The sequence below is a fragment of the Sodiomyces alcalophilus genome (assembly GCF_042370955.1).
Source record: "Sodiomyces alcalophilus JCM 7366 unplaced genomic scaffold ACRALscaffold_6, whole genome shotgun sequence".
Taxonomy (NCBI): domain Eukaryota; kingdom Fungi; phylum Ascomycota; class Sordariomycetes; order Glomerellales; family Plectosphaerellaceae; genus Sodiomyces; species Sodiomyces alcalophilus.
Genome location: NW_027263537.1, coordinates 1,787,250 through 1,801,154, shown reverse-complemented (window position 1 = coordinate 1,801,154; position 13,905 = coordinate 1,787,250). Strand labels below are relative to the sequence as shown.

At 56.1% G+C, this 13,905-nt stretch overlaps 4 protein-coding genes across 4 annotated transcripts; 1 reads left to right on the top strand and 3 right to left on the bottom strand.

Annotated features, from left to right (window-relative positions):
- Window positions 1-288: 288 nt before the first annotated feature.
- Window positions 289-1,476, bottom strand: ACRALDRAFT_2109435 (uncharacterized protein; the record flags this gene model as incomplete). The annotated part of the gene is made up of 1 exon (XM_071023424.1): window positions 289-1,476. One exon carries the CDS (start codon window positions 1,474-1,476, stop codon window positions 289-291), a length of 1,188 nt encoding a protein of 395 aa, XP_070873517.1.
- A 2,918-nt stretch (window positions 1,477-4,394) lies between these two features.
- ACRALDRAFT_1042139 (uncharacterized protein) lies at window positions 4,395-6,618 on the bottom strand. The gene is made up of 5 exons (XM_071015248.1): window positions 6,387-6,618; window positions 6,256-6,321; window positions 6,003-6,089; window positions 5,814-5,936; window positions 4,395-5,756 (listed from the first exon to the last, which is right to left on the bottom strand). Exons 1-5 carry the CDS (start codon window positions 6,471-6,473, stop codon window positions 4,965-4,967), a joined length of 1,155 nt encoding a protein of 384 aa, XP_070873516.1. The 5' UTR covers window positions 6,474-6,618; the 3' UTR covers window positions 4,395-4,964.
- Window positions 6,619-6,923: 305 nt separating this feature from the next.
- Window positions 6,924-10,864, top strand: ACRALDRAFT_1049917 (uncharacterized protein). The gene is made up of 3 exons (XM_071015621.1): window positions 6,924-7,451; window positions 7,550-9,630; window positions 9,703-10,864. Exons 1-3 carry the CDS (start codon window positions 7,127-7,129, stop codon window positions 10,426-10,428), a joined length of 3,132 nt encoding a protein of 1,043 aa, XP_070873515.1. The 5' UTR covers window positions 6,924-7,126; the 3' UTR covers window positions 10,429-10,864.
- Window positions 10,865-11,072: 208 nt separating this feature from the next.
- ACRALDRAFT_1070262 (uncharacterized protein) lies at window positions 11,073-13,609 on the bottom strand (the record flags this gene model as incomplete). Its single annotated transcript, XM_071017750.1, has 3 exons — window positions 11,073-11,257; window positions 11,325-12,914; window positions 13,066-13,609. The coding sequence occupies 3 exons, from the start codon at window positions 13,607-13,609 to the stop codon at window positions 11,073-11,075; spliced, it is 2,319 nt and encodes a 772-aa protein (XP_070873514.1).
- Between the last annotated feature and the right edge of the window lie 296 nt (window positions 13,610-13,905).

Sequence of the window (13,905 nt, the reverse complement as noted above, 5' to 3'; positions counted from 1 at the left end):
GTAAGGGCAGGTAATTATAGGAAGGTGCAGCATCTCGGAGTGAAAGCTGGTCATGATCAAGCCATATATAGTGTATTTCTGCAGCGAACTTGAATTCATTTAGATATTTCCATATTCACCGTAATAAAAGAACAAAAGACCCTTTTTGCTAATATCCATCCGGTTGCTGATAGTTCCAACCCAACGCCGATGCCCGGGATCCCCTTCCAAAGTAAGATATAAAGACGCCGAAGCGTGAAAGACCGTAGACGAGATTGAAGCAAGAACCAAAGCTCGAGGGAGAGTAGATCATGAAGCAGGCATGGGAGCGTTGCGTGCCGGGTGGGACTCGGCCTCGCTAATGACGCTTCCCACTTCCGACCAGCTCGACGGTGTCATCATGGCATCATCGCTCTCGCTCAGCACGTCGTAGTCCCGTCCCGTCTCCCCCGCCCTCGACGATGCGACGTCGTTGGCAATGTCCTCGCCCGAGCCGGCCAGCGAGACTGAATCGGTCGGTGTCATCATGGCCTCGCTGACCATCTCGGGCTCGGACTCGGGAGGAGCGGGCGACATGGGGAGCGGGGAATAAAAAGTGGTGGCCGAACCCTGGGCCCACGCCTGGATGGAGGAGTAAGGATCGTCTTGGTTTCGGTCGTCCTGGCCTGCCGTCATGTACTCGTCTCGGCCGAGTTCGCGGTCCAGGGTGCCTGAGCTCTCGGATTGGGACCAGGTAGTGGTACTACGGTCGTTTTCATCCGCGGCATCAGAGGCTTGGCTGGGCGAGGCGAGGGTAGCCGCATCCCGCGGGCCATCTTCCGGGTCGCGGGTGGTTGCACTGTAGATGTCGGACATGTCAGCAGGGCGGAGTGCGACATCACGCCGACCGTCATCGGTGGGAAGCTCGTGCAGGTCAATCTGGTTCTCGTCGGCGAAAGGGTTGGCGTAGACAGCCGGATTCAGACTTCGGGCGGCCTCGTGACGATTTCGCAGGAGGCCTTCCCCGTTGCTGCGTGCATCGGTGCCCGTGTTGAAGACAAAGGCGCCCCTCTCGCCGTTCTCGTCTTGGCGTAGGAAATCGTCAAAGCTAGAGCCCCGGGTATGGCCGGGACGTTCTGGGGCGGATGTAGCGTTTTTCTCGGCTTCCCTTCGTTCGCGCTCCTGCTTTTCCAGGCGGACGGCGTTCCAATGCATCAGCTCCTCGAGCTGTTGGCGGCGCGTCGCTTCATCGGCCTCGACGCCGGGGTCACCAATGGCACCGCGACGGGACTCGTAAAACCCTTCGGCGTCCTCTGGGCGGTTGAACCGCGGTGGGCGCTCGGGGGGTTCGATGTTCTCGCCCAGGGACTGGAGGGCGATGGCGACGCGGCGGCGGACATCGTCTGATAGGCGGCGGAACTCGGGAGACTCGTAGATGGCGATGGCAACGGTTACTGCGATGGAGACGGCGGCGATACCTGCGGACGCAAGAGCCGCATGGTTAATAACGGGCGGCATCGTCTAGGATGACGAGGAAGCAAAGGGGTGGTGACGTTGATTTTACTTGGAGGATGGCCCAAGTGGGAGGAGGTCGCACAGAAGCAACAGTAACGTCTGAAATGAGGAAAGAAAAAAAAAAGGAAAAAGCGAATAAGGATTACAGAAAAGACTACAAATCAAATTAATGAAGCTTGCGCAAGATGAATGGTTCGAAGGCGATTACTGCACCTTTGCCACCGAGTACCGTAGGTTCGAGGCGCAGGGAAGATGGAGAGATGGAGAGACGTAGGCGATAATAGGCAGCAATCATTTGACAGGCGATTTTCGCGGGGTACAAGTACCTGTACTTGACGATGCATCCCGACGCGCACATCGGTACATGTACAGGCCCTTGCGTGAAAACAGTGACAACAGCGCCTAAAACGTAATAAATGCAGGACGGGAATGACGAAGGCATAACAATAGGCCATCGTCAACATATGTATTCGTACAACGGGCATCCTGTTCACCTTTAAGAATTGCAAGTGGAAAGGGCATTTTCTATGCCTCCGTCTCGGGTCGAAGATCTAGTATCGGTACAAGAAATGGACGAGATATAAAGAGATAAGATAAGGCGGTGGCGGCAAAGGGAAGCGAAGGGAAAGTAAGAAGTTGAATAAAGGAAGGTGAGGCAAGCACAGCTTTATATGATACAAGGTTGTAAAGGAATGGGTGAAATAAAGCCCCCGAGGTAATTCAATGAGATGCGCCTCTTTAATGCTCTCGAGGATGATTGAGGAACAGAATTGCTAGAGTTACGGATATACCTAGGTACTGACAGAGCATATTCGCATGTACCTAGGTACCCCAATAAATGTGCATCCACAATGGGAAGTCTGGACCAATTAGACTGGCCATGGCGCTGTCCATGAGGTCAGGGGGACGGCTAGTAATCGATAAGGAGAGGGTATCGAAAGTCTTGGCGCCTACCCAAGGTACCTAGGTACCTTTGAGTGTGTTTGGATGCCACCGCGGCTGACAGGGCGCAAAGTAATTACGCAGGGCCCTAACCTCATGACTTCTTTTGTCTTGCTCACAGGAAAACCCATCTGTCCTGTCTTCACGTTACTCACTCGTACTACTCGATTCCCCTGCCTCGAGTCCAGGCCAACTGCCCAGCAGGATACTTCGACGACTTCCCGTGGCCAGTGACAGCAAATCTGCGAGCACTTTGGTTACAGGCCTTTGATTTCACGACGTCCAAATGAGGGCCATCGACAGGAGCAAGCAACGGCCACTTTAACCAGCGGGTGTCTCATTTATTATGGTGAACCGTAACTACCATGTACAACGTCAACTTCCCGTCACCTCGTCGGGAATAATTAATTTATCAGATAGCTCTGGTCTAGATGGACATGCGTGAGTCCTCGTGTAGGGAACGACGACGGATCTTTTTCGTTGGGGTTTTCTTTTTCTTCTTTTCTTTTTGGCCCAGCCGTCTTTTGCCAGCTTCTATTCTATACTGGCCTTCTTCAATCTTTTAATGACACTCTTAACGTAATTAAGCAGGCCGGCCGCTCATACGATGACTCCCATTCTCTGCGATGACGAGGGAGACTCCGCCGTGGTCTTTGGGTTGAGTTTTGATTACCGGAATTAAGCCCGGCCGCTTGTGCTGGTTGCCGTGGATCCTGTCCTCGACGAACTCGACGATGTTCTGGCTGTCGTGGATCCTGCCCTCGACGAACTCGACGATGCGCCGGTCCTTGATCCCGTGGCCATCGACTCCATGGACAACGCCCTGGCCAGTCGCGTGGTCGCTTTATCCTTTTCGCTGTCATAACACGTCAGTGTTTCTGTTTAGATACAGAGTACTGAGAGAGAGAGAGAGAGAGGGTCAGACTGACTATGCGGCTCGGTTCTGGATGAGAAACTCGTATCGAACCCCACCAGTCGTTATGGTGAACGGAATACCAGCTTCCGCAGCTGCAGCCAGCTTCTTTTCGGGCGACATGATGTGCGACTTGGGGACAGAGTCGAGTCGATAAAGACTTTGATAAGCGTGGGAAGAACGTATGGCAGTGCATAGAAGGTCGGTGATGGTGAGAGTGGTAGGGGAGGGGATGGAAACGGGTGAACTACACAAGGACAACCGCTCAGCTATATGCCTACCGAGTACACACTGTTCTGCGGGCAAAGTTGGGGCATTCCGGTGCCATGGCAGACCACAAAGCCAAGGTCCCCCAGGCCGTAACCTAGATCCCCAGGCCAAGGGAACCCAAGCCATGGGAACCCGAGAAGGTTCCTGTCCAGCCCCGTATTCTCACCCCCCCTCTAGTGCCATCTCCATCGGCTTGGGTCGGCGAATCTGAGAGACCACAGCGACGTGTTGCGATTGGATGGCCGGCGCCCCAAAGCTTATAGTCAGAAACCTATTGGTGTCCAACCCATTGGCGTCGGTCTTGGGGGGAAAGCCAAATTCACGAGGGTAAGCTTATATCTGCCACCCGCACTGCTACCACGCTACGAAGTACCATCCCCCAGGGAGCCAGGCGGGCCCACGACAGAGCCCATGGGGCCCCCGGATCGGGACGATGGGCGCTAGAAGGCACTAGAAGAAGACGCCATTCTGTGCGTTGCCAGGCCGCGGAGAAGGTAGGGATGCCCCGTGTTGAGAGAGGTCGGGGGCGCTCCGCCACGTCTGCTGGTCTCGGCCTTTGAAGGCTAGGTAATCATTGACGTCCTGTGGGAAACATTGTGCCGTGCTCTGCGGAGGTCGCTGTACGAGGCTCGATTTGAGCCATTGGCAGTCCGGCGCCAGACCCGCGGGGGACCCCGCGTCTCTCATCCCATTCTAGAGACCATAGTCAGTGACGTCCATGAAACTACTGGGCGACCCGTATGGATTCGATCCCACTGTTGTTCATATCAAGTCACAATTTACACGCGACGTTCACTCAAATGAACACGGCTTCCCCTTACTACGAAGTACGCCTGTAAGATGCCTTGGACAGACGGATTGGTGCTGATTCCGTCCTGCAGACCATCCACCACCTGAGGGCCAGCGTCGCTCCATCAAGATGTAGGTAATACTTCAACCAATTGACTATCTAGCATGTCAATCCCCGACCGACTAGACTGGTTCCTCCACTCCAAACAGGTTCCCAGACAACTTGTGCAACGATTCCTTTGTGCACGCTGAGTAACCCAGTCGGTTGGTCCAGACGTACGAAGTACGTCCGGAGCAGAGATTTTCCTCTATCCCCCGAAGGTGTTTGTTTTTTCCTTCGTGCAGATAGTTCGACGTAGAGGACATAGAGTGGCGCATATGGCGCCGTTGTAGAGTGCCCCAGGCCCCTCCCCCCTTCATGACAACGTTCCAACTTGACAAAGAGAAAAAAGGCAAACAATAGAAAAGAAAGAGGTATTTCGTGGTACACAATCTACAATGGGCAGCTCTCCACGTGCTCCGTAGAGGTATCTATGTCATTTTCAATCCTGGTCTCCTGGCCCGAATTCGTCTTTGTTTAAATCTTGGAAATGATGGACGCGGTGTACTCGTGCGTCTTGGCGGTGCCGCCGAGGTCGCCGGTCAGGGCCTTGCCCTCGGAAAGGGTGTCGAACGTGGCCTTCTCAATCTTGTCGGCGTACTCGTTCAGGCCCATGTGCCTCAGCATCATCAGGGAGCTGAACAGCAGGGCGGTGGGGTTGGCCAGGGCCTTGCCGGCAATGTCGGGCGCGGAGCCGTGGACGGCCTCGAAGATGGAGCACTCGTCGCCAATGTTGCCCGAGGGGGTGAGGCCGAGACCGCCGATCAGGCCGGCGCACATGTCGGACAGAATGTCGCCGTACAGGTTGGGCATGACCAGGACCTTGTCGTTGTAGGGGATGGGGTCGGTGACCATCTTGAGGCAGGTGTTGTCGAGCAGCTCGGCGTCGAACTCAATGTCCGGGTAGTCCTTGGCCACCTCGCGCCCGACGTTGAGGAAGAGGCCGTCGGACATCTTCATGATGGTCGCCTTGTGGACGACGCGGACCTTCTTGCGGCCGATGGCCTGGGCGTGCTGGAAGGCGTAGCGGAGGACGCGCTCGCTGGCCTCGCGCGTGATGAGCTTGATACTCTGCACCACGCCGTCGACGACAACGTGCTCGATGCCCGAGTACTCGCCCTCGGTGTTCTCGCGAATGAGGACCGTGTCGACGTTGTCGTAGGGGGTCTTGTAGCCGGCGACGGATCGGCAGGGGCGGAGGTTGGCGAAGAGGTTGAATGTCCTGCGCAGGGTGAGGTTAAGGGAGACGTGGCCCTTGCCGATGGGGGTCTACGACGCGTGTGAGACTCTTGGCATTCGAGACGAGGTCCGGTAGGGCATACATACTGCGAGAGGTCCCTTCAGGGCAATCTTGTTCTTCTTGATGCTCGCAATGGCGTCATCAGGGATGGCGGTCTGGCCATCCTTCAAGATGGGGCCGACATCGACTGGCTCCCAAGTGATGGGCGCCTGGATTTCGCCGACTGTTAGTGTGTGTTGATGGGCTTTGATGGTAACCGAAAGAAAAGGACGAACCTTGGCAGCAGCAAAGATGTCCTTGACGGCCTGCGAGATCTCCGGGCCAATGCCATCACCCTCAATCAAACTGACGGGGTAGTTGCCCTACGCAATTGTCAGCCATTGCTATTCCTTGTATCGGCCCGTATCACATGTCGAGCATCATGGCGATCGAGTGTTTTTATTGTTTCGTCTTCTTTTCTTCTCTTTTCTACTCGGCCATGATAACAACAGTACGGTCGGGCGAGGTTTGGGGGTGATGCGCTCGTACATTCGCGTCCCTGACACCATCGAACTTGGCAACACGGTCGCTCTGGGAGGCAAAGAACCTCTTGTTCTGTGAATTGAACGTTAGGACAGCTTTCCTCAATACTCGTCTTGGGCCACATTTGGCGCACTCACATGAAGGGACAGAGTGCCAGCAGCACGAGGGGCAATGCGGTAGGATTGCCTCCCAATGGGAGCAACGAACAGACGAGTGGCCAGCATTATGAAGATATCTCCGTGACGGGAAAAAACAAAAGGTTGGGTGAAGCTCTAGCTGCTGCGCAAAATGGTGCCGAAAAACAAATTGAATGTATGATGCAGTAGCACGGGAATGTTCGAGGGTGAGTGGTCAGAAAACCCGAAAATCAGATGTAAAAAAAGATTGGAAACCCGACAGCTTTTTGTTAAAGGCCGAGCCGATCCGCCCAAAGCGACGAAGTCCGAGCATGAGCTAACAGAGACCCACACGTCATATGCGCAAAACGGCGCAGACTCCCGTGCGCCCGAGAGGCTTGGCAACAGTACGGAGGCAGAAGTACCTCATGATTACCAAATCCATCCTCTCGGTAAGTGACCAATAAACGAGGGGCTTCGGTGAAAGTCACTCGGCTCGTGATCTTGGCCTCCCGTCCTCCTCTAGCCACGACACCCAGCCTACGATACACCCCACCACAGTTCACCCCGCATACCCTGGAAACGGATCTACTCAGACAGAAGCGACTCTTCCCATTGTAACCGACGACAATGCCTCTTGCTTCATAGCAACTACGACCCCCCGATTACTACTCTTTGGGGATTACTACTCGCTTTGGGGACGCTTCTTCTCTTCAGGGAGTATGAATCAGCATCAGTGCGCCTGACAAGTCACCCACAACATGGCAGACTACGAGAGGACGGTTCTCGACTTTTACGGCCTTCCCACTCCGTACCCGAGCGAGTGGCCGACCGAGAAGGACAACAGCGATGGCTCCGACGGAGAAGACGAGGCCAACGTCAAGTCCAACCGACGGAGGTCGAGATATGAGGCTCTCGAGAGGGCCGTGAGCGACCGAAGAAGCACCCTTCTCGGCTCGCAGTCAGAAAAAGGAGGGGTTGGAAATATTGTTCAGAGAGACGAGCCGGACCCTTTGGGCACCACCGACAGCGTCGTACGCTCCTTGCGCCAACTGGGCGTCCCAGTACAAGATGACCCTCGACTTCGTATGTCCAGGCCCTTATCGTCTTTCGAGGCGCACCGAAACAACCTTGCTTTCCTCGTCTGCCCTTCACGTCCAGCTAACATTTCTTCTCTCCGACAGGGAACCGCTTCTTGCTCTCGTCGACCACCTTCTCACCCGCCCTTTTCCTGTCGCAAGTGCATGCCACTGCAGACACCCAGAGCCTGCTGGCGGGCCTCGAAGTCCTGTCAAAGTCCATTGATCAAAAGTCGGCATCGCTCAAAGTGCTCGTTGAAACCAACTTTGAGCGGTTCGTCAAGGCCAAGGCCACCATAGATAACGTCTACAGGGAAATGAAGTACCGCGGTGCCGAACCTCCGCAGCCGCGACATCAATCGAGGCATTCCCGCCATGCTAGCCGGGGCAGTTTCCGGAACGGCGGCGTCACCACAGGAGCGCCACCTGTCGATAACCGAAAGAAGAACGCCATCGTCAAGGAGAGCGAGTACGGTGTGATGGGCATCAAAGTCCCTCTTCTCGACGTCTCCGCCAAGGCAGAGGATGTCTGGGGGCCTGCCTTGGGCGGACGCGAGAAGGAGGAACACCTCAAGATTGTGGCCTCGTATCTGGACCAGTTCAAAGAAATCTTGGGGCTCAGCCCTGCCATCTCGGATAGCGTCCGGCGACGCGACTACGAGAGTTTGGTAGAGGAGTATAACCGTGCTCGAAGGCTGTCCGCCGACGCCAGGAGGCTAGCCGAGACCATTGCCGCCGGTAATTCCACGGCCAGCGACGCCCAGTTATACCAGATCCTCTTAACCGCGCGCATGTGGCACGACGTCGAAGACCAGATTCAACATTTCAAGCGCGACAGCTTCCGGAGACTCGTCTCATCGCACAGCTCCTCCAGAGCCGAAGGTATGGTTGCCGGACAGCCTCAGGATCAGCACATGGAGCTCATCAACTTGTTGCTCGAACTGGGCGTCGACGACAACCCCATCTGGCTCTGGCTCGTGAGCCGCTACGACCACCTAAAGGGCAAGATACAGGCCACAGCCGAACGTTCCAAGGTGGAGATTGAGGTTCTGCGCCGCCGCCTTGCCAACGGAGACAAGCCGGCCTCGCACTTGATCGCCTCCCATCTGAAGACACTGGCCCGCCAGTCCGTCGAAAGCAGCAAGACGTCATCCGTCGACACGGCCGAGGTTCTCGAACTATGGGAGAAGATGCTCACTTTCCTGACGACCTTGTTTTCCGCGTCTGGGATACTGGGCGAAGTAGTCGACTTTTGGAACATCGTGCATGGTTTCATCGAGGGCAGGACCCAGAAGACCTTGCCCGTCGGCCACGATGGCGAGTCCCGCCGCCACCACCAGCTCTCGGAACAGGCCGTCGTTGATTTAAAGAAAGGCGTGGTCGAACTGGTGGAGCTGCTTCGGGATGCCGTCTACGTCTTCTTCGCCGGCTTGCCCCCAGAGGACATCTCTCTGCTTTACTCTCCCTTGGACACGTCGCCGAACACTCCCAAATCGGCCCTTACGCCTTCCGTAACCAGAGACCCGCGCCTCCATATCGATGCCAACAGCGCACCTCCACCCTCCCCTAGGCGGGGAGAAGCGTGGGAAAAGTTCGCCTTCTGGCCTCCCTGGTCCAACTCAGTCAGCGGGATCCACTACTTATCAAAGATGCTCACGGTTGTAGGTATTGGGGCCTCTGATCTAGCGAGTATCGCCCCGGTCAAAAAGGCAGCCGACGGAGGGACCCAGACGCTGGAGAGGCTCCAGGCGCTCGTCGGGGCCGTACGAGAGAGGTGCGTTACCGCCATCTGTGCGGCATGGAATAAGGATGCCGAGAACATCAAGTACGTGGAGGACTGGTACCGGTCGCCCGACCTGGGCGACGTGACACGTATGCCCTCGACGTTTGCAGCCTTTGAAGGCGCTCTCTTGTCGGGGATGCAGAAGATTCTGTACGTCTCGGAAGCCATGGCCAAGCCCGGCGTCGAAGACATTGTCCTCCCGCCTTCGTCCAAGCTGCTGCAGATGGTGAGGAGCCAATACGTGTCGACTCTTTACAAGGCCCTCAGTGGCATGGTGGAAAACGCCGAGCGGTCCGTCAAGAAGGCTGACGACGACGACTGGACCACCGATATCGACGGTTCGATTACCAAGTCTCCCGCTCAGACGAGTAGAGGGCTGGGGGCTCTCGACGGGCGTGATAGGGTAACAATCTCCTGCTTCCTGTCATGGAACAAGAACACAGTGACTGACTTTTTTTCTCTCCTTTTTCCTTAGAACGTTCGTATGCTCGTCACCCTCAGCAACCTCCAAGCCCTCCGAGCTCAAGTCGTGCCGACTCTCAATACGCAGTTTGAGAACGCCTTTTCCGTCAAGCTGACGGACGAGTCGAAAACCATCCGCGATGTGCTGGGACAGATCGACGCCCGCCTATTCCAGACCTACACGCGACCCTACGTCGAAAAGCTCCGCCGACTCCTGCACGCCGGCATTTCCGCCCCGGACTGGGCCCCGCCGCCCGGCGAGAAACCCCACCAGGCCAAGCCCTACGTCTACGAAGCGCTCCTGAGCCTCGTCCTGGTCCACTCGCAGGTGTACACCACCGCGCCGTCCCTCACCGCCCAGGTCCTCTCCTACCTCCTTGAGCAGCTATCGCGCGAGCTGCTCGAGGCATTCCGCGTCCACGACCGTTACAACCTCGGCGGCCTCCTGCAGGCCACCCTCGACGTTGAGTTCATCGCCCAGACCCTTAGCCAGTATACCACCGAACGCGCCTCCCAGCTCCAGGCCGACATTTACCAGGAACTCGATTCGCGTACCGACAATGATGCCCGCGCCCGCCTCCAGGACGAGCTGCCGGAGATGCGCACCGTGCTCAGGCGCCTCCGTGACGCCACCAAGAACGAATTCATCTGTTTCAAGAAACCCAAAAGACCGCCTGCCCCTGGTGGTCCCGAGAGGAGAGATACCGGAGGGTCCAGCTCGAGCGCTGGTAAGGGGTAGGGGCCACTTGGGCTTGGCCGTAAATGGTCGGTGCTGATGTCCTGGCCGTGTGATTTCTTTTGGAGATGGTCGATTATGCGCGGCTTTCTAAGCATTTACCCCCTGTTATGCCTGCCTATTTTATATTCATCATGGTCTATCCGGAGGGGTCTGGCGATCTCCAACTACCACGCTGCGCCTGGTATGCGGACACTGCAGTATATAATGGTATGCAAGTATGCTCAACGAAGAGCCATGTTTTCGTGGTCTATCTCTCGCAAACTCCGAACAGTACTCGAGTACGACATGCAGAGCGTTTCCATCTATCAGCAACACTGTTGGCTTTATAGTGTCCCGTCGCCTCGTATACGGCGAGAAGTCCAGAAGTAGCCCGTAACGCCTTTTTCTTTTTTTCTTTCCCTTTTCTTGTTTTTTACCCCTTTCTTTTCTGATTTCTTCCGTCGTAATTCATACATCGTGATGTGGTATTGTCCGTTCATTCATAATCGCATTATAACCCAAGTCAACGGGCAATGCTCGTAACATCCAGGGCCATTCCTAGCTAGTCGCAAACTGTAATGTCTTTCTTGAGACGAACTCCTCGAAGACGGGCAAAGTAACTCCCAACCAGGGGCTCTTCTTCTTCTTCTTCTTATGAGTTGGTGTCATGAGTGGACTGAAGCGTTTTGCGGAGTTGCAGCAGACGGGCTCGAGTAGACGGTCTGCAGCTGGTTCGAAGATTCTGGCTCCCGCTGGGGCAGCAACACGAGGCCGGAGAAGTGAAGCTCGAGAGACCGGGAGCTCTCAGGACTGAAGGCGCAGTTTTCGAGCCTATCGACAACCTCATCGACTGCACCAGTGATTAGCACGACTGTGCCTCCCCAGGCCTGGTCACCAGGGTAATGGTAGCAACTTACACCGAAGGTTGAGGGCCTCGAAGAAACTGCTAACGACAGGATCTCGAGCGTTGGAGACTACTAGTTGGCCATCCGGGGCCCGGGCCGTCTTTGGATGGACCTTCCGGAGGGTCAGGAGCATCTTCAGCAGGTCCGCAATCTCGTGACCTTGTGTGGTGAACGTATGGGGTGGTCGCTCGAGCGGCCAGCGCTGCCGGAACTCTTCCATCTCCCATACCTTGATCGTCCAGGTGGTCTTTTCCAAGCAGTGGAGGAGGATGAGAATGGCGAGATAGACATCAAAATGGAGCACGATTTTGCCGTTCTCCAACGTGCGCTGCAGCTCGCTGATGAGCTTATGCGAAACGGCATTCGCCTTGCGCTCGGCAGCGGCAGAAAGCTGCCATGTCATGAGCGAATACGTCTCTTGATCCATGCCGGCGTCGTCTTCAGGCCCTCGAGATACGACGCGCCCGTTGCGTTCCTCGACAATACACCAGCTTCGTTCGCGATCGAGGATCTCAACAAGGCCCCATAACTCAATGGCACGTTTCACTAGCTCTCCGGTATACGTCTCAACCTTTTGCGCGAAGCCAAGGACAACCCGCATAAAATGGGACGGTTCCCTCTCGATCAGGACAGGCAGCACATCCTTCAGATAGCTCTCCATGCGAGCGGGAAGATCCTCCTTATCCTGGTCGATCATGACAATCTGGTAGGACGCTGCGCTTGCATTTTGGTTGTTCTCATTCTTGGCATCGGTCGACGGTTCAGCGTCCGGCTTCATCGGCATGGAACCAGGGGCCACCAGGGCTGGAAGACTCATCGGGATACTATCGCTCCAAAGGGACACTCGCAGCGTGGTTCCGATTTGCATCAGCTGATAGGCATTGCGGGCCTGGTTGACCCGGTTTTGGGCCAAAACAACGATGAGGCCAGCCGAGTAGAGAGTCAAGACCTGGTTTAGCTGGGTTCGAACACAGGGATAGGTCCAGTGACGAGGCCCTTGAATCTTGCGGCATTGGTCGCAAGGGTCGTTAAGGCCACAGACCTTCCTCAGGATCCGGCAGCGGATACAGGCGCCCTTCTTACGTGCCGCTTGAACCTCCTTGCGCCGGGTAGGGGTGTACGCCTTCCTCTTGTGCTCGCTTCGACTGCCATTGCCAATGGACATCCTTGTGCCTCCCCGAACGGGGGCGGCCAAAGTGACAGCGGCATGACCTGTATTCGCCGGCTGAGGTGCCACGTAGGACATCTGACCCCACGGATGCTGCAGCTGCGGCCTCGGAGAAGGGCGACTTGGCTGTTGGCCGGGCGATGGGCTAGGCGGCTGAGTTAACTGATGGATCGGTTGTTGATTTGGCAGCGGAATTGGCTGGGCATCTTCTTCTCGGATGTGTTCGGATACTGGGCTTGCAGAGTTGGTTTCGTGGCTGGGCTGTTCGTAGATGTTCTCCAATAAGAGGGAGTGGCCGAGTCTAGCAGCGGCGGCGGCGGCGGCAGCGAGTCCGGCAGGGTCCTCGGAGGAGGCGGCAGGTTGGTGTGTTGCGGTTTTGAGATGCTCCAGCTTCTCCTCGGTAGTGAGGAAATGCAAGGGGTTAGATTCATCGTCTGCCCGTGTCATTAGCAAACAGATCAAGAGTGGTGCCATGAAGAAGACGGTCAACAAGAATGAAGGTGCAATTGATGAAGGCTGTATTTTAGGAACAACAACAAATGGCGACAGAAGTTGAAGAAGCTGCTTCGTAACCCGGGAGCTCACCTTTTCCGTCACGATGGGCAGTCGCATCGTAAGTAGGCGGCGGATTGTCTAGAGTGAACTGCTCCTGCAGGTGAAGGATATCCTGGTCCGGATGGCGACCACGCTGGTCTCGGTGAGGGTCAGGGACGTCGTCGATCTTGGGAGGAGCAAGTTCGCCCGCCCCAACTTGGCGGGATGCTTCGGCCAAGGTGCGAAGGGCCGACCACGTTTCAGGGGCTTCCGGAGCTGCCACGTTGGCGGCGACAGACTCGCGAAGCTGGTTGCTGGTCAAATCGATAGTGGTGTGCTGAGGAGGTGCGACCATGGTGGCACCGGCACCGGGCCCCGAATGCAGGCCGGCGAAGCCTAGCGCAGCATTGATGCGGTCTTCCGGGCTGATGGCGGGGCACTTCTCGGTGATATGCCGGTGAAGGACCTCCCCGCGTCCCTTTGGGAAATTCTCCCCGCAGAGCTTACAAGTATGCGGATAGCGGTTGCTCGAGTCGGTGAGTTTGGGGCCCCGCGTGAAGTATTCGCTGATGATGGGATTCGGCTTGCGGCCCATTCTGCCGGATCACCAAGTCAGTCTTCAACGACAAGGCGTCCCAGGCGTCCTGGTCTGGTCTGGGTGTTTGGGGAGCTCCTCGTATTGATGTCGGGAAATTCGACGCACGAGGGACGCGTCGATAGAGGGACACCTCAAGGAGATGACGTCCCGGTCGAGGGTTGTTGGGATAGTTTACTGATTCGGTGTGTGTACGAGGGCATACCTTCTTTCCTACTTTCGAGTTCTGCCATTGTTCACCGACAAAAATATTCACACCGCCCCCCAAATTGGGAAAACTTTTGTGAAGTTAATCC

Coding starts and splice junctions, on each gene's coding strand:
- ACRALDRAFT_1042139 (XM_071015248.1), bottom strand. CDS start 6,473: ATGCTGGCCACTCGTCTGTTCGTTGCTCCCATTGGGAGGCAATCCTAC. Junction 5,937..6,002: donor ACATCTTTGCTGCTGCCAAG/GTTCGTCCTTTT, acceptor GGCGAAATCCAG/GCGCCCATCACTTGGGAGCC. Junction 5,757..5,813: donor CCCTGAAGGGACCTCTCGCA/GTATGTATGCCC, acceptor CACGCGTCGTAG/ACCCCCATCGGCAAGGGCCA.
- ACRALDRAFT_1049917 (XM_071015621.1), top strand. CDS start 7,127: ATGGCAGACTACGAGAGGACGGTTCTCGACTTTTACGGCCTTCCCACT. Junction 7,452..7,549: donor ACAAGATGACCCTCGACTTC/GTATGTCCAGGC, acceptor TCTCTCCGACAG/GGAACCGCTTCTTGCTCTCG. Junction 9,631..9,702: donor CTCTCGACGGGCGTGATAGG/GTAACAATCTCC, acceptor CTTTTTCCTTAG/AACGTTCGTATGCTCGTCAC.